Genomic DNA, 18,613 nt, shown 5'->3' on the forward strand with positions numbered 1-18,613 from the left:
TCATAAGTTAATGGCTTAAAGGGTTAATCTATGAAAAATAAGAAGCACTGCGAGAGCACAAACCTCCACCTGGCAGCTGTCTCTCTGGGCAGTATTTGCTTTTAAGGGTATTGTAATTTTTGTAAATGTCAATTTTGTTTTCTTTGTTCTTTTTAAATGCACTTTAAGAAGTTTCAAAAGATTTGTCAAAGGTTGACCAGACATTTCACCGTTAATAAAATGTCAGAGGTCCAAAGTAATGGGATATTTAGAATTCCCATTTATATATTATCCCCTATATTCCTATATGTTGTCACATTGGCGGCAGGAGACATAGTTTTAAACGGCTCTATATGGCATTATTATCACTCTGACTTTCTATGGAAGAAATATTTCTTCCATAATCAACAGACTTTTTTCTTATTGTAATTAAGAGTTTGTCAGCATATTTGAGAGGTGGCATTAATCTATTAATGTATAATCTTTTATTTAATCTCTATGTTATGTCATGTTCACAGAAACTAAATTTAAAGCATGAAAGTTGTGATCATGAACTTTACCCAAAGAGGGCAGTGTTAGCTCTCCTTCACCCAGGTAACTTGAAGAGTAACAGTTATACCTGAAGCCATCATATTAAACACACATGACTGGAATTTCCTGATTTGTGAAGCGTAATGAGCATTATTTTGTAAAATTTTATAAAATAACTATAATTATAATTATAAAAATGGGTCTATAAATTGTAATTAAACTTCGACCTCGGACTTTATAAATATATCAGTGATTGATCATAGATCCCTGACTGTGTGCAGTTTTATTCGCTGACAGCTGTTGAAGCACCATCAGAGACCGCCCCGTCCTGTCTTCCACCTGCATTGTTTGAGCTCAGAAAGCTTCCGAGGCTGAAAACAGATCTCTGATTGAGGAGAGAAGTCCTCCACCTCAAGGAGTGCTCTGTGGCAGAGGTGCGATCTGGTGTCCTTTTGTTCTGGCGTGAGATCACAGACTAATTCCTGCCTGACTCAATGTGAAGCCACAGACTCTGGTTGTGTCATGTGGTATAAGGTGCCCTTTAAAACAGTAAATCACAGGACTGTGTGTCAGGACAGAGCTGACTACTGGAGCTTTGTTTCTGAGCCTAATTTTATTTTCAGAAGCTGGTGGTGAGATTCAGGTACCAACAGCCTCTTGTTCGGGTTTGTACATCAGTATCAGACATTTTTTCAGTGTCTCCATGCAGGTCATATATGAAGAAATCTGCAATTATATCATGACGTTTTCATCATTCACAGAATCCACAGAATGAAGTCGGTTTGGCTCCCGAGCCTCTGGTATATAATCTGCTGATGGCCGTTTAAGCTTCTGCGCTACAGGTGAAGTTTTCATGGTGGTGACTGTCCTCTAGTGGTCACCATTAGTAACTACAGTAGGTAGTGTGGTACACTGATGGTTAACACGCGCTGAAAAAAAACGACTATAGTTCAACCAGTGCACTAAACTAACTCTGTTTAAAGTAGTTCAAACCACATGAAGCGCTGATAGCTTCAGTGGACTTGGTTGTACTTGAACCTTAGTCGTTCGGCTGAGGTAGTCTGGTGGGCGGGGCGATCTCCTGTTTCAGGTCAGCCTCTGTTTATTTCCTGGTTAGTTAAACTGGCTTTTGTCATGTTTACGTGAATATTTATACTTTGGTAAGTGTTTGTTCGTCGTTTATTCTTTGCTTTTGTTTGCAAAGTTGCTCATTTGTTTGTAAGAGCGGATCTGTAGAGTGTTTATTTTATGTGATTATCAGAGCCCAGCGTGCGGACTGGTTAAGTATGATGGAGAGATCTGTGAAAGCAAACGCGCTGATAGAAGTGTAACTTTAACAAGGGAACTTTTTAAAATCGTATCTCAAGTCTTTGTGTTTTCTTGTTTTTTTTTATTTTTTTTATGTCAGGTAGTCTAATAAACTTGTTAAGCACACAGATCAAAGTCTTAAACATACCTAAGAATATTTTACAGGAAGTGTTTGATTGTTATTTTTTGCTACATTATCTGATTTAAGTTCAGTTACATGTTTGCTGTAGTTTAAAACCTTGTTAAACTTGTTAAACCTGCTGTACACAAACATTTAACTATCTGTTTTGACCATGCCTGTATACACAGCTATTAACTTTCTATTTGCCTCCCAGTTAGATCTAAAAGCCACACAGTGTTAACAGAATTGTTGCTGAACAGTTTATTCAGCTGTAAATGTGCTTCAACATGGCCAAACAGATGGGCAAAGTTGAACCACAGATTAAACTATTTTATTGAGTTTCATCTCACAGTAAAAACTGCATAGATCACAAGGAAGCAGAGGGTTAGGGCTGGCAGCTCCACACAGCACAAAAAGGAGGAGGACTTCTCACCATCTGCAGACTGTTCTTATTTGAACCCTGATCCACTGTTTTGTTGCCAAAGTAAATACATTGGCGTCGACCCATGTAAGACACAAAGCTCCTGCAGGTGAAGCATGGACAATTGAGTACTCAAAAAACATATTAAGAAAATGAGAGAACACAATCACATTAACAACTAGTGGATGCATGTGAATCTTACTGAAGTCATACGAGAGTTGCTAACAGGTGGGATAAAAACCTAACTGTGACATACATGTAATTATCTGACAGCTGACAAACCTAAACCTTGTAAAATAACGGAGAAAAAAAGAACATTAAACACTTATGAAACTAGTTGTGATGTTCACAGATGGCCCACATGATGTTTTAATAGTCTGACCTGTCTTAAAGAAACTTATTGATACAGTTATTTCTGCCTGGATGTACGTTAGATTACTCTGATAACAGATAATGATCATTACTTATATTAGTATCAGTATAGCGCTCAGGCAGAACGCTGTCCACCTATTATCTGTTTTTTTTTTTTTTTATCTGTCTCCTACTATTAGCTGCTGTCCCTTGTTTTCAGTTCATCTCCAACAAATCTGATGTTCATCCACTCATGGAGTTTTGTTTGTGTGAAGGAGTGGGCCCGGCTATGGATCAGTGTGAGGACAGAGAGGAGGGAGTTCCTCCCTCTAAAACCACTCTGTGTGGGGAACATGAGAGCCAGACCAAAGCTCAGAGGTGAGATGACCATCTCTAACTGTCCATGACTCTTCTCCATGTCACAGCTCAGCACTCACATCACTGAAACTTCATTATTCACAGGAACCAACCTGAACCCAGCTGTGTGTCCTTAAAGAGCAACGATTCAAAAGAACTTGCGACTGATTTCAAACAAAAAAATTCCTCTAGTAAAACGTAAGTTGTTATCAATATTAACTGATTTAAAGAATTAACTTCAAATCCACATATGAAGTTTTTTCATGCAAGGATATTTATTTTTAGGACCCATCAGACGCTGAATTCTCTGAGACCTGAACCCAGCTGTGTGTCCTCAAAAAGTGAACAGCCAAATAATTTAAACACCAGTTTTAGACATACTGCCAAAAAGTAAGTTACCATAATATGAAAATGAATATTTTACAAAAAAGAATATGATTGTAAAGGCTTAATAGAACAGCACTGATCACAGAGTCGACTCCTCTGAAGCTGAATCCAGCTGTGTGTCTGTGAATTGCAGCCAGTTCAAGAAGCCACTGTGACATTTTACACAGAATCTTTTTTCACAGGCAAAGTGAGTTAACCCCTCTGTGATGGCGAACCTCCCGTGTGTACAGAGTTTGTCAAAGATGTTCTGAATAACTCTCAGAAGTACTTTCAACTTTAAAATAACAAATAGATTTGTAAAATTTGACAAATAGATAGATTTAGTGTTATATGTGCCACTGTTTATATCTTCCAGGAGAGTATATGCCCTTTAATGAATGCACAATGCTTTCTGTTATCTTATTTTACAAGATACACAAGACACTGGAGCATTAAACTTAGAACTGCTAAAGCTGTAGCTGCGGTTTGGGCTAGTTTTCACTAGTATTTTGGTCCTACATTGGGCCAGTATTTGCTGTTTTAGTTGCACATTGACATATTTTTTTTTCCAAGTGTTCAAATCTAACCCACAATAAAAGAAAGACAAAAATTTAAGCACGATCTGGTCTAAAGTGAATAAAAGTCAGGAACAATGATTTACAGTTTTTTGCATGTGCTTTTGGATCCTTGAGTATTTTACTTGTACACCTAATTAATTATTATGACATAAATGTAAAAGACCTAATGACGTTCAAACAAGTGACTGGAATTAATTCATACTTTCAAAATAAACAGAAAACTCACAAGTGTCAGAAAACATTTGCATTTTCTCCGAGAGATAATGGTTATTTTTTCGCTACACTGATGTTATTACTTCGATAAGATTATTTTGGGTCCATTAAACACTAATTAGTTTCCTCAAAATAACTCATCATTTTGTTGGCATCACAATATGAAAGTAAAAATAACAAATTATATCCTATCTTCACAATTAGAAGTCACATTATTCACTAAAAGTGGTTTTGTTGCTGCTGTGAAGGTGAACTGCAAAATCCTTCAAAGTAAAGGGTCGTCTATTTTTTTGTATTGTTTGGCAACTGGCAACCTGTAGAATATTCAAACAGTGCATTTAAACAGAAAGTCAGACATAGTAGAAGCAAAAGAAAGACAGTAAAGCTGCATTGATGATTTTTGCTTCTTTTTTTTTGAGCAGCCAAAGTTTGGTCAGATTTTTGTTCAAAGACATGCAGTTTGTTGGGATAGGTTAATTGATTAATGCAAATTGCCCATGGGTGTGAATATGAGCGCGAATGGTTGTCTGTCTCTGTGTGTTAGCCTTGCGACAGACTGGCGACCTGTCCAGGGTGTACCCCGCCTCTCACCCTATGACAGCTGGGATGGGCTCCAGCGCCCCCCGCGAAAAGGATAAGCGGATGGATGGATGGAGGTTTAGTTCAAGTTTATATCAAATATTAACTAATAGTTTATGTTTTTACAGGATGCAACAGGAGAGCTCAGAGGTTCCTAGTGGTCAGTCTGAACAGCAGGATCAAAAACACCTGGACTCCATATTTAGGGTCTGTACATTAACAGAAACGTCCTTCACTTGAGCTAAGAATCAAACAGGACTGTGTACTAATATAACATCAAGCAGCACATGTCTGTGAAGGTTCTCGGTCATCCACTCATCATAGTCTAAAGAGCTTGGAAGGAAAGCATCTGGACTTCCTTAAGTTTCTTGAAGATGAAAAAGCCAAAAGGGCTTAGGGACGCTCCCAACGGGGCTTAAAAATCTGGGACTCTCCACATTTGCTCTTAGAACCGAAGAAGCTTCTCGGATGAGAGTTGAAACGTCTGCAAGAAACTTCAAGAAGTCCAGATTCTTTCCTTCCAAGCTCATACATCAAGTAGCGCAGTTTCATCAGATTAAATCAAATTCTTGTTGATGTAATTCAGTTCAACAAAATTCTCTGGCATTGTTAATATGACATCATAAAGAGGACAAACTTAAAACTCTACAGTAACACATGTTTTCAGTGTTCAAGTTTGTATTTGACTGACTGACTAGCTTATGTAAAGCTGTGTAGTCATTATTTCTATACATCCAGTATAGATAAGGTGGCAGGCTTTGTAATAAAGTTCCTTTATAGTAATTTGTAGGCCTGTAGGTTGAAATTCTGTACAAAACCAGATAAGATGTTTCTGATAATTATACCATTCATGTTAAAAAAATATACAGTATTCTGTTCTAGTTGCTGGAAGAAAACATTATCACTTTTGTGAAGAATGAACTGAAGAAGATCCAGAAAGTTCTGAGTCCAGATCATCCAGAATGTTTAGCGAGTCAGTGGAAGGATAAGGAGATGTTAGAGGGTGAAAACCAGAAGAGGAGCAGCAGAGAAGCTCTTCTGAAGATGGTAGATGACTTCCTTAGGTGGATGAAACAGGAGGAGTTGGCTGACTCTCTACAAAGAAGTAAGAACATTTCTATAAAGACCAGGTGTAGTGTCCAGATCAGGCATGTTTTTTTCCAACTAGGTTCATAAAAAAACAACACCTGGCTGCTATCACATTATGTCCCACTCCCACCACTCATTCCATGTTTGTAATATTTCCTGGTTATAAAGTTCTGACTGTGTTGTGGTGTATGTTTGTGATTTCATCAAATCCACTCAGCTTTTGTGACCTCACTTCATCAATGAAGAGTGAGAGGTGTGTTAGCAGGAAGAAAACAGTTTTTAGAGTCTGGCTCAGGCAGTATTTACCGTCCTGAGCAGCACCGTCATTGCAAGCCCTACAACCGCTTGTGGCAGGGTGTGGGAAACAGGGGTGGGCCAGTCGTCTAAGGAGCTTGAAAAGAAAAGCGTCTGGACTTGTTTTCTTGTTTCTTGAAGATGTTTTCACCTCTTGTCTGAGAAGCTTTTTCAGTTCTAAGAGTAGGGTGAGTCTTGGATTTGTCTCATCATAGCCAAAAGGTCTAATCTTCACCTGAAATTTCACTGGCAAACCATAATTTTCCTCTAATATTTGTTTTGGACCATAAAATTATTTTACCCATATCCTTTTAAAGAGAGCAAATAATGTTCTAACATAGTCTTGCCAAATATGCATAATTTTACTGTGCACACAGAAATAAAATTATTTCCCAAATATCAAAAATCACCTTGGTTGAAAGTATGAACCTGGATACTAATAGCAAACTGTGTATCTTTCCAGAGAAGAGAGGCCAGAAAGCTGAAGGCTCTGCCTCCCATTCTACCTTTAAATACTCTAGGAACCACAAGTAAGCCTATGAAATTTTCTAGATTTAACTGGGAGCCAATGAAGAAAAGCCAATATGAGAGAAATATGCTCTCTTTCTCTCTAGCCCCTGTCAGTGCAGCATTGTGGATCAGAATGTTCTCCAAACATAAGAACCAAAGAGCCCTAATTTCGTCTTATCTGACCTTAGGATGTGGTTTCAGTATGGATAGTCTTTTTCCAGGTTGTGCTTAACATACTGCAAACTGGCTTGAAGATGTCCAGTCCAATTCTGCAGAAGTGGAGGTTTTCTTGGTCTGCCACTAATTATTTGGGTTTCACCAACGACTGTATAGGCGTTGGCTGAATAGCAGTGGTGCCGGTCAGAACTAACAGGATGTTCAAATTAGGTTCTTCCTTCTTTACTGTCATTCGTTAACACTACAGCACAGTAATGCAACCACAAGCTTACAGGTGGGGCGTACAAGGACTCGTAGGTGTGGGAGTGGGTGTCTGTGGTCTGTAAACAAAACGTATACAAAGTGCTGAGTATAATAAACAATCAAATCATGAATTATGCATCATTAACTGTTTTCCAGTATAGCCAGAAATACAAATGAAAATAAACATTGCACTTCTACATAAGCTAATTCCCTGAATGACATAAAAGGCCCAAGACTGTCCTTTCCAGACAGGTATTGATGTCATTTGTCTTTCCAGAGTCTTTGAAATCTTTCATTCTTACTATTAGATACTATTATTAAATACTATTAGAACTTTGTATATCAATATCTTGGAGAGTGTCAAGAATTCTTTCAATCAAGTCTAAGCTGTTTTTTTTGTCTTTGGTATGCTTTCTCAAGTGACATCTCAAAGCCTTGCTGTGGTTCTTATATTGCGTGCAAATTAGAAGAGGATCCTCAATTTTAACTGGATTTTCTAAGCTGCGAGACTTACAACGTTAATGCTCAAAAGTAGTTTTTCAGGGGGTTAATAATATTGAGCCTAATAGTTTTTGTTTTTTTCTGAAATCAGTCTGAAATTGTGTACAAGCATAAATCATTCCTACTTTCTAACAACAAGTAGTATGTTCAGAAATGTTATTTTGAAAATCCCACTTAACCCTTTCACACATAGTGGTCACTATAGTGGACAACTATTCAAAGGCTGTTTTTTTTTTTGTATGTGTGTTAGTGTTAATGGTATAGTTGCACATAAACCACTACATTGGACACTGATGTGTCAGTCTGTACCCTGCCACTCACTGGTCAGCCAGTGGGTGGCAGTCCACATCAAGACATCACAGAGCCTCTACATATATTTGTTACATTTGTTACACATGCTCTTATATTGTTATAAAATATATTTAAAATATATAAAAACATATTTTTGTTATGTTATAGTTTTTATACAGTGTATATTATTTATTCGTTTGTGAAATTCATAAGTCAAAACGTATGTTGTCCACCTAAGGGGACATATAAAAAACTGAAAAGTTCAAAAACCTTTTTTTCATGCCTAAAGATGAATAAAAATACTTTTAAATATCCTGATTGAGGTTGTCATATTTCATGCATGAAATGGTTAAAAAAGCAATTGGGAAAGTTAGCGGAATTTTTGATAAAGACTTTGATAGGTGGGGAATAATTTTGCCTTCATCTGTATGTGAGTCTTCCTGTTAGGGAATTCAGGATGTTCCAGCTTTCCTCTTCTTTCAGTATTTTCTGAAGAAAGGCATTGTTCGGATGTTAACAAAACATCTTTGGTCCAAGCATCACTTACATAAAATGGTGCATAGCTCTTAATGACATTGATTGATTGATCATACTTTATTCATCCCGAGGGAAATTGGGTTAAGGCTGCCAGCCGTGCCAGCGCCGACATTCATGGAGCTATATTTTTTTGTGATCTTGGAAGCCACACTGATGAATCTTCTCTCATGAGCTTCTCATTCTACAGATGCTCTCTGTGCCAAGTATTGCAGCCTGGTGCTATGCCTTAAGTTCGTTCAGCACCTTCCTCCTCAGGTGAAGTACCCAGAATCATCTCACCTGATGTTTGCCTTTTCTGCTCACACTTTGTCCATCTGGTCCTACAGATTCCCACTAAGTAGTTACACTACTGCACTTCTGTGGCAGTTTGAGCTGATTTCCCGATCTTCACAACACTTTCTTTTCATGAACTTATAATGCATATCCTAGGTGGTTGAAGACTGGTTGGCCTGTGTTTTAGGGAGATCCTGGCATTCAACATATAAGAATAGGGGAAGAACAATTTTCCTTTTTCTTCTTCACTGTGTCAGCGGATGTATTGTTTTGGTTTTGGGTTGCTAGTCCATTACCTAGCCTTTCTTATCTAGGGTTGGGATGTGAAATGTAAGAGTTACATCTTCTACATTAATATCAAATGTTCAAATTTATGGGATTTGTTCTTTGTTCAATCAGGAACTCCAGCTACATGCCAACAACATCTCAAATATACAATGAAGAAGAAGTTCCAGTGCATGTTTGAGGGGATTTCTAAAGCAGGAAACCCAACTCTTCTGAATCAGATCTACACAGAGCTCTACATCACAGAGGGAGGGACTGCAGAGGTCAATGATCAGCATGAGGTCCGACAAATTGAAACAGCATCCCGGAAACTAGACAAACCAGAAAGAACAATCAGGCAAGAAGAAATTTTTAAAGCCTCACCCGAAAGAGATGAACCAATCAAAACAGTGCTGACAAAAGGAGTGGCTGGCATTGGGAAAACAATTTTAACACAGAAGTACACTCTGGATTGGGCTGAAGACAAAACCAACCAAGACATCCATTTCATATTTCCGTTCACCTTCAGAGAGCTGAATGTCATGAAGGAGGAAAAGTTCAGCTTGGTGGAACTTATTCATCACTTCTTTACTGAAACCAAAGATGCAGGAATCTGCAGCTTTGAAGAGTTCAAGGTTCTGTTTATCTTTGATGGTCTGGATGAGTGTCGACTTCCTCTGGACTTTCAGAAAACTGAGGTCTTGACTGATATCACAAAGTCCACCTCAGTCAAAGTGCTGCTGACAAACCTCATCAAGAGAAAACTACTTCCATCTGCTCGCCTCTGGATAACCACACGACCTGCAGCAGCCAATCAGATCCCTCATCAGTATGTTGATATGGTGACAGAGGTCAGAGGGTTCACTGAACAACAGAAAGAGCAGTACTTCAAGAAGAGATTTCAAGATAAAAAGCTAGCTATCAAAATAATCTCCCACATCAAGACATCACGGAGCCTCTACATCATGTGCCACATCCCAATCTTCTGCTGGATCACTGCGACAGTTCTGGAGGATGTGCTGAAAACTAGAGAGGGTGGACAGCTGCCCAAGAACCTGACTGAGATGTACATATATTTCCTGGTGGTTCAGGCCAAAGTGAAAAAAGTCAAGTACGATGGAGGAGCTGAAACAGATCCACACTGGAGTCCAGAGAGCAGGAAGATGATTGAGTCTCTGGGAAAACTGGCTTTTAATCAGCTGCAGAAAGGAAACCTGATCTTCTATGAATCAGACCTGACAGAGTGTGGCATCGATATCAGAGCAGCCTCAGTGTACTCAGGAGTGTTCACACAGATCTTTAAAGAGGAGAGAGGACTGTACCAGGACAGGGTGTTCTGCTTTGTCCATCTGAGTGTTCAGGAGTTTCTGGCTGCTCTTCATGTTCATCTGACCTTCTTCTGCTCTGAACTCAATCTTCTGGAAAAACAAACACCCTCCAAAAAGTATGAATCAAGAGAATCTGCAGAGACACGTTTATATCAGAGTGCTGTGGACAGCGCTTTACAGAGTCCAAATGGACATCTGGACTTGTTCCTCCGCTTCCTCCTGGGTCTTTCATGGGAAACCAACCAAGCTCTGCTACAAGGACTGCTGACGAAGACAAGAAGTAGCTCAGTGACAATTCAGAAAACAGTGGAGTACATCAAGAATAATATCAGTGACAATTTGTCTGCAGAGAAAAGCATCAACCTGTTCCACTGTTTGAACGAACTGAATGATCATTCTCTAGTGGAGGAGATCCAACAGTCCCTGAATTCAGGAAGTCTCTCTAGGGATGAACTGTCTCCAGCTCAGTGGTCAGCTCTGGTCTTCATCTTACTTTCATCAGAAAAAGATTTGAATGTGTTTGATCTGAAGAAGTACTCCCCCTCTGAGGAGGGTCTTCTCAGGCTACTTCCAGTGGTCAAGTCCTCCAAGAAAGCTTTGTAAGTACACAAATTTTAGTTGCTGGATTGTCTACAAACAGCAGGAGAACAAGTTAGTAGAATTAGTTAACGTGTGTCAGTAAGTGGATCGTTTTATTGATCATTTGTCCTCTTTTTCTTAAAGAATGAGTGGCTGTAACCTCTCAGAGAAAAGCTGTGAAGGTTTGTCCTCAATTCTCAGCTCCCAGTCCTCACATCTGAGAGAGTTGGACCTGAGTAACAATGACCTGAATGTTTGGGGAGTGAAAAAGCTTTCTGCTGGGCTGGAGAGTCCACATTGTAAACTGGAAACTCTCAGGTGAGATGTTTATTATTTGAGCTACGATACCTAGAAGCAGCCTGATGACAACAACAAAGAAACATTTTCTCTCTTGCTATGCTTGCTAACTAGTCAAAAAAAGGGCATTCAAGTCCTCATTCTCCTGTAGGGTAAAGCAATTTGATAAAGCAAGACATGTGCTTTATTCAGTCTTAAGCAACTGTTAGTAATGTCTTGAGTTTTCAGGGTCTTTACTTTTAGAATTCTATTAGTATTTTATTAACACATTTTCAATGAAAGGAAAAGCTAATTGTCACCATTTAAATTAAGAGTTGTCATCATTTTAGCCATAAGTATGCTGTTCTCTAATACCATTAAATTGTACACTGGCATTCCCACATGAACTGACATGTATCTCATTTTGCATGTCTGCAGTCTGTCAGGCTGTCTGATCACAGAGGAAGGTTGTGCTTCTCTGGCCTTAGCTATTCATTCCAACCCATCATCCCATCTGCGACAGCTCGACCTGAGCTACAATCATACAGGAGACGGGGGGAAGCTGCTGCTATGCGGACTTGAGGATCCACTCAGGAGGCTGGAGACTCTCAGGTATCTGGGTGATCTTGTTACTAACATTATAAACACATCACTTTATAATATAAAATGATAGGATGATCTGAATTTGTCTAAACGTATCACTTTAGCTTGGAACCGGTTGGTGTCGAGTGGTTGATACCAGGTCTGAGGAAGTGTAAGTATGTTTTTGTTTTGTAAAATCACAAATGAGAGTTTTTCCCTCAAAGTAGTGACAATTTTCATTGATATCCAGATGTGATGCAGCTCAGCAGTGAGTAGAATTGAAATTAGTTTGTATTTAAACCAGAGCATGAGATATGATTAAGAAATTTCAATCAGTCAGGTGGTTTTTAATCACAAGATAAACAGTATAAACAAATAGTTTTTATTGAGTGGTGGTTCTTTATTCTTGGTATCTGGGTTGGTGGACTACCCTCCAGTGTTGCCAACAATGTGTTACTGGCTGTCAAGTTGTCGGCTGAACCTCCTCAGTTGGCACCAGAATATGTGAATACTGGAACACCACAGTAGGTTCTTCATTACAGACAGCATTAAGTTCACTAGAGGGAAGATTAGGGATGGGTATCGTTTAGGTTTTATCCGATACCAGTACCAAACCGGTACTTTTGAAACTGTGCCGGTGCTTAAACGGTGCTCGAACTGGTGGTTAAAGAATGAAGAACACACACTTTGTCCAAAAACCTCTCATGTTTAGCTGTTTTTTTTGTAAAAAGATAACAATGTTAGCCTTTTCTGCAGCTATAGGGCATATCTGGTCTCACTCTTGGCTGGAAGCAGTGCTTAAACAATGGAAAAAAACACAAACTTTGTCCAAAAACCTCTCATGTTTAGCTGTTTCCCACTTTTTCTTTGGTCATTTTAGCCTTTTTGGCCAGGGTGAAGGGAGTATCTGCCATCAAACAAGAAGACAGCCGCATGTAACTATGACAGTGTTTGCTAGTTCACCTTACATGCATTAATTTAATAACGTGGTTAGCCTACTCAACGTAAATTACACACGAACAACATTAAGCTACTGACCCAGAGAAGAACGGCTGCTGCTGCCATCATCATCCGTCATCATTCTGCTACACTGACAGGGCTAGGGGCCAGGACTCTCCTCTTCGGGTTCTTGGGGGATGTTGCTAACTCCGGGTCCGATAACAGGCACCACACCCGCAGTAGATGTGCACGGTGTGAGGTCTTGCAGCAAGCTATTAAATACGGTGCATTTCTCGGCTTTTAAAAAAACGCTTTGACAGTATCACAGTATCAGCTTAAAGCACTTGTTGCAGGCTGCTGAGTTTGCATCTTTTGCTGTGAAGTACAGCCAGACGTTTGACCGCTTCGCCTTGGGCATTTTTAATCTGTAGCTCTGCTCTAAAAGAATGTACGTACCTGGGCCCGCCTACTATGCTTGCAAAGGTAAAACGATTGGCTAGAATCCAAAGTGTATGACATCTCAGTAAAAAAAGCACCAAAATAAAGCACCGAAATAAAGCACCGAAATGTGCGCTGCTTTTCGGTCTGGTTACTACCGTTTATGTCAGAACTGGTGCCATCATGGCACCGGACACCGGTACCCATCCCTAGGGAAGATATGACTACTGTTGCAAGATCAAGGTTATAAATTTGCACTCATATCCACTCTGCACAGATACATCCTCTCTTCCAACAGCTAGTTTAATGTTTAGTTTCATGTTGTGATTTTTAGTTCGTTTTGTGATGTTTATTTCTGTGAAGAGTTTTCCCAACAATAAAGCTGCGCTTTAAGTTAACTTTCCTTTTCTGAGTCCTGCATTTGGGTACACATCCTGCCAGCCACACAGCACTCATCATAACATCATGCAGCTTTATTTTGAGTTAGTTGTAATTTCATTTCTTTTATTAAAGCACTGGACCAGATCACACTGCAGTAGTTAGGCTGTGCCAGAACTTTCTTCTTGGCTCTTGACGGAGGCGGTCGCACTTTTCTCCTTCTCCCTCTGCCTCTCCCTCTCCCTTATCTTCCCTTGGCTTCTCATGTCTTTGTATAGTCTCGCTTATTCTCTAACCCTAAGAGAGTCTCCCAGACTTGTTCTTTTAAAAACCTAAAGAAGACTTATGGATTTGATCAACTGGTCCCTTGACGAAATTGACAAACTCCTGGGCTTGGGAGAACCCAATTGTCCTGCGGAGATGTTTGCTGCCAGGTACTCGATGGTGTTACGAAATCAGTTTCACCCGGTTCTTCTTTATTCCTCGAGGCATCCAGAGACGGCACCGGACTCAGTAGTCATTTCACAAAACCTTTATTCATCTACAGTTAAGCATGCATCTTCTAGAAGGGGAGATGTGCAAGGCCAGTGTCCCTCTGCAGATCTTCCACTCCTTTGTTACAGTCAGCTTTATAGAAGTGACCCCATCATAAAACCCCCATGGTGTGTTGAAAACTCTGTGTTTGTGTGTGTATGTGCGAGCACGTGAGTGCCTGTGTGTGCGCGTACCCGTATGTCTATGTGAGTGCACGTGAGTGACTGTGCATGTAGGTGTGAGTGCATCGTAACAGTCAAAGCACTGTGTGTGTGTCTCTGTGTATGTGACTTCCTGCCGGTCATAAAAGTAATCTCCTCACTCAATCTACACCAAATTCCTTTAGACAACATACAAAAAACAGTTAACATATTACAAACACTGAGACCCCCACTCTGCATCCACTGGGCCATTGGCCTCTTGTTGTCTTACATTTACAGATAAGGTGGAGAGTCTCCTGCAAACCTACTTCTAAGTTTATAACAATTCTGACCGTTTATTAGATTCAGGTTAAAGTATCAGCATCCACATCCCCCACTGTAGCTTCCTGTCTCCTTTTATGACAGGCAAACCCCCAGTGTCAATAAATTCCTTTCCCTCTAAACAATTACACACACACTCTCAGGCCTACAGCTAAGCCAAACTAAAACACACAGACAAATCCTTCCTTATTCCTCTGATCTATTGCTGGACCCTCTCATCTAAGCAAATTTAACACATTATATTCTAATAATTGTTTTCTTGTACTCACAATGGTCGGTTGCGTCGTGTTTCAGGTGACACTCTTGATAGAGAACATCAAACGACATCTACCAATTCAGAACCATGATAACAGAGTTCTGGCTGATTGGAGCTGGCTCAGACCTGGCTTATCGAAGAACAAGAAACACCTACAGCTGTTCAAAATCCCACAAGGCTGGCCGACATGATAGACGATGGGCAGGGCAGTGAGTACTCACAAGGCCACCCGCGTCGACCGAAGACTGTTGACTTTTGCCTAACCGAGTGAAGGGACACTTTCTATCGGCTGAACACACACACACACACACAGTCACACGCACACATACGCATGTACACTGACACAGACCTACACTCACCCCCCCACCCCCTCCAAACGCCTTCAAAGCTTATGTCTTCTGTGTTGTGAGATGTGATGATTCATGTGCTATGTGCTGAGGTGGGATTTTTTTTCTGTTCACAAACTGATCTCCCTGTTGGAGCTCAGTCTGGGGGGAGTTCTTTTTTCTCCTCGTCCTTCCTCATGTTGTGCATTTTCCATTGTTATACCTCTCTGACCTGTCTTCCCCAAGTGATGTTTGTGTAATGTGTGTATGGTCGGAAGGGTAAGATGGCGCTGACAAGGCTTGCAGCCTTAACCCAATTTCCCTCAGGATTAATAAAGTATTGTCAATCAATCTTGTCACCACTGACAGACCTCCACTCATTTTACTTACATTATCAATATGTTTAGACCGTGTTCATTTACAATCCACCATTAAACCTCATAGTTTTGTGTCAAACAGATAAATGTTAAAAGACAGCTTAACTGCAGCTGCATTCTTTTTTCTCCATCAGATTCCTGTCAACTCACAATCGACACAAACACAGTAAACAGAAAACTCCAACTATCTGACAACAACAGGAAGGTAACCCATCTGAAAGAGGATCAGTCGTATCCTGATCATCCAGACAGATTTGACCGTCCTCAGCTGTTGTGTAACAATGGTCTGACTGGTCGTTGTTACTGGGAGGTCGAGTGGAGAGGAAGGGTTGATATTGCCGTGAGTTATAAAGGAATCAGAAGGAAAGGAGACAAAAACCACTCATGGCTTGGAAGGAATGATCAGTCCTGGTGCCTGAGCTGCTTTCATGATGGTTACTCTTTGTGCCACAACAACAGTGTAACATTCAGTCGTCTCCCCTCCTCATCCTCTGTCTCTAACAGAGTAGCAGTGTATTTGGATGCTGCTGCTGGCACTCTGTCCTTCTACAGAGTCTCTTCTGACAGCCTCAATCACATTCACACCTTCAACACCACATTCACTGAACCTCTTTATCCTGGGTTTGGGCTTCAGAATGACACCTCACTGATTATATGTGACTTAAAAGAACACAGAGAAAAACTCAGAACTCTGAAATCATCTAAAACAAACATTAGCAATAAGCTGCCTTAGTATTTTTTTTTTTTTTTCAAAAGAAAACAACAGGCAAAGCTTTGTTACTTTAAAATCCTCCTGATATGGCTGCTGCTTTATCTTTAGTTGTGGGACCAAACAGAAATGGAAGTGTGTGAGGACTGTCCTGGTATCAATCTGTCCTTCTAGAGACTCTCGCCTGATTTCCTCATCCACATTCAGGCCATGAGTATCACAATAGCCGAGCCTCATTAGTTTGGTTTTAGGTTTCAGAATGACACCTCAGTGTATTTAAAAGAGTTTAAGATGTTTTTAATTATGATGGTTCAACTGTGAGTGCCAGCATTATCCAATGAACAGTACTGGCTTTTTGTTATGTGCCTGCTGTGTATTATGGAGGAGCTGTTAAGAAGACAACCAACTCTTTTATTGTTTACCAATAATTTTAGAGCTGTTTTATAATGAAAGTCAGTTGTTGGTGTTTTTGAAAAATACATAAATACGTATGTTCATACATAAATTGTCAAAACGTGAGCTTTGAGAATTTATGCAGAAACCCAGCAGATGAAGCTCTGAAACAATCGAGCTGCACTAGTTCTCCCAAATAAATTATCCTAGAAATGTTAGAATAAGTGTGCAGTCTAGTAAACTCTGCCTTTCAATGGCTGAATCATGGGTAACTGTGGTGTAACACCACAAAAAGGCTCATTTATGTCTTAAAGACTTTTATAGTATGTTGGAATAATTCATGTTAATCTCTGCATCAGAACTTCAAGTGCAATACTTTTACTTGAAAAGAAATAACTTGATGTTATTTAAGATTATGTAGGGTTTTTTGTTATGGATGATGTTATATAGTTTCATGTTTATTTTATTTATTGAGTTTATTGTTTGAGCTAGATTAATTCCACACTCTGCAACAAGCCTATGTGCCATGCTGTCTAACTACCACCGGAGGGTAGTGTTGGCCTCCATGGGAGTGGGGTGGGCTAGGAGAGATTCAGCTTTGTATTTATTGTATTTAAAAAAAAAATTTATGTCCTCTTAAATCCTAAACGACTTTTATATTACAATGATCAGATCTGAAAGAATATGAATAAATAAATAAATAAATAATAAAATAAAAGGACTCAACTTCTTTATTACTCAGATGCAATGAGAAACACCTGTCACTGTAGGGTTGGAAAAAAAAAGTTTTAGTCTCATTTCAGGTTGGTTTGTGAAGTATGTGTGACCACAACCTGAACACCACTGGAAGACTTTCACCTCAGTATCAGCAGGTAAATATTTGATGTGTGAGCTGTCCTAAGTCAGACAGAAGCCAGATCAATACTAAGAGGTTGCTGCATGTCTCTTTACCTTCATGTTTTTATTTAACCACTCCTGCTTCTTCTTCCCAATATGCTGTTTGCTATATGAGTTCATAACATGCTCATTGAGACAAGCTAAAGCATTAGATTCTGAACATGACCTCTGACCTCAGCAGCAGCCTTTATTTACACAAATGACGTATGTCTGAAAGGCTTAGGAACAAAAGTTCGCCCGGTCAGCGCCGACCTCTGAGTCAAAAAAAAAAGAAAAAAGAACTGGTGCAAACCACAAATGTAATATATCATAACTTAGTTTGTGTCAAAATTGTCTGAATATGTTTTTTTTCTTCATGTTTTTAAAATTCCAAACTGTAGTTTCACACAGAATATATTTCAACATGAATCCACACAGATTACAGCAAATGTTTGACAGCAGCACAAACTGCACCCTCTGATGGGACCATGGAATTACACATTCACTGTTACTGCAAACTGAACATCCAGCCATTTTCTGAACTGATTGACATATTGAGGTTCTGAGAAGGCTTGGAGACTGTCCCTGTTGGTGAGAGATGTGACCTTCAACTGATCTCCAGTCACCAATCATCAGACGTTGAAAACCGATTGATGGTGGTCTTTTCTTGATGTCCTGCTATAGTTGAAAAACTAACTTACTGGAAGGCAAAGAGCTAAGGGCCTTTTCCACACCCAAATGAAAGTCTGATGTCAAAATGAGTATTTATTTGAAATGTAACATCTAGTTTCTGGAGCGTTGCTTATTGAGCACATGGCCAAAACAAAAACACATTGTAGCCCTAACACATTGGTGCATATTAACTGTGGGTGTTGATGCCTAACTCCATACTTGTGTTTTGGAGAAAACCAAAACAGGTCTGTGAAGTAGACATTTGGGGAACATCTTTGTATTGCATAGGGTTAGGGTTTGTGTCATCACCGATAATGAACTTGACCTAGCTTTTAACAAACTCTTATTATTTTAAAAGTTGAATCATTTTTGTGTATGATGGGTGTACAAGGACCCAACACACTCAATGGTTGACTCACTGATTTGCACTTTATTGTCAGTTGCACACACAAAGACAATCTCCTCTCAGCCCAGATGTCCGTCTC

The 18,613-nt window shown here is 39.7% G+C and overlaps 2 protein-coding genes across 4 annotated transcripts; both read left to right on the forward strand.

Annotated features, from left to right (window-relative positions):
* The first annotated feature begins 1,424 nt into the window (after nt 1-1,424).
* LOC120436329 (NLR family CARD domain-containing protein 3-like) lies at nt 1,425-10,914 on the forward strand. 3 transcript variants are annotated; one of them, XM_039607186.1, is made up of 7 exons: nt 1,425-1,600; nt 2,932-3,089; nt 3,174-3,266; nt 3,354-3,458; nt 4,933-5,011; nt 5,687-5,909; nt 9,119-10,914. In XM_039607186.1, exons 2-7 carry the CDS (start codon nt 2,965-2,967, stop codon nt 10,912-10,914), a joined length of 2,421 nt encoding a protein of 806 aa, XP_039463120.1. In that variant the 5' UTR covers nt 1,425-1,600; nt 2,932-2,964. The 3 variants fall into 3 exon arrangements, 2 of the variants coding, with proteins under 2 accessions (XP_039463120.1, XP_039463119.1); XM_039607185.1 differs by having other exon boundaries at nt 1,582-1,670; XR_005610320.1 differs by having other exon boundaries at nt 1,582-1,670; nt 3,354-8,701; nt 9,119-9,249.
* Nucleotides 10,242-17,255, forward strand: LOC116325031 (ribonuclease inhibitor-like). The gene is made up of 5 exons (XM_039607187.1): nt 10,242-10,910; nt 11,035-11,208; nt 11,605-11,778; nt 11,874-11,920; nt 15,613-17,255. The coding sequence occupies exons 2-5, from the start codon at nt 11,036-11,038 to the stop codon at nt 16,209-16,211; spliced, it is 993 nt and encodes a 330-aa protein (XP_039463121.1). The 5' UTR covers nt 10,242-10,910; nt 11,035; the 3' UTR covers nt 16,212-17,255.
* The last annotated feature ends 1,358 nt before the right edge of the window (nt 17,256-18,613 follow it).

The sequence above is a fragment of the Oreochromis aureus genome, linkage group 23 (assembly GCF_013358895.1).
Source record: "Oreochromis aureus strain Israel breed Guangdong linkage group 23, ZZ_aureus, whole genome shotgun sequence".
NCBI lineage: Eukaryota > Metazoa > Chordata > Actinopteri > Cichliformes > Cichlidae > Oreochromis > Oreochromis aureus.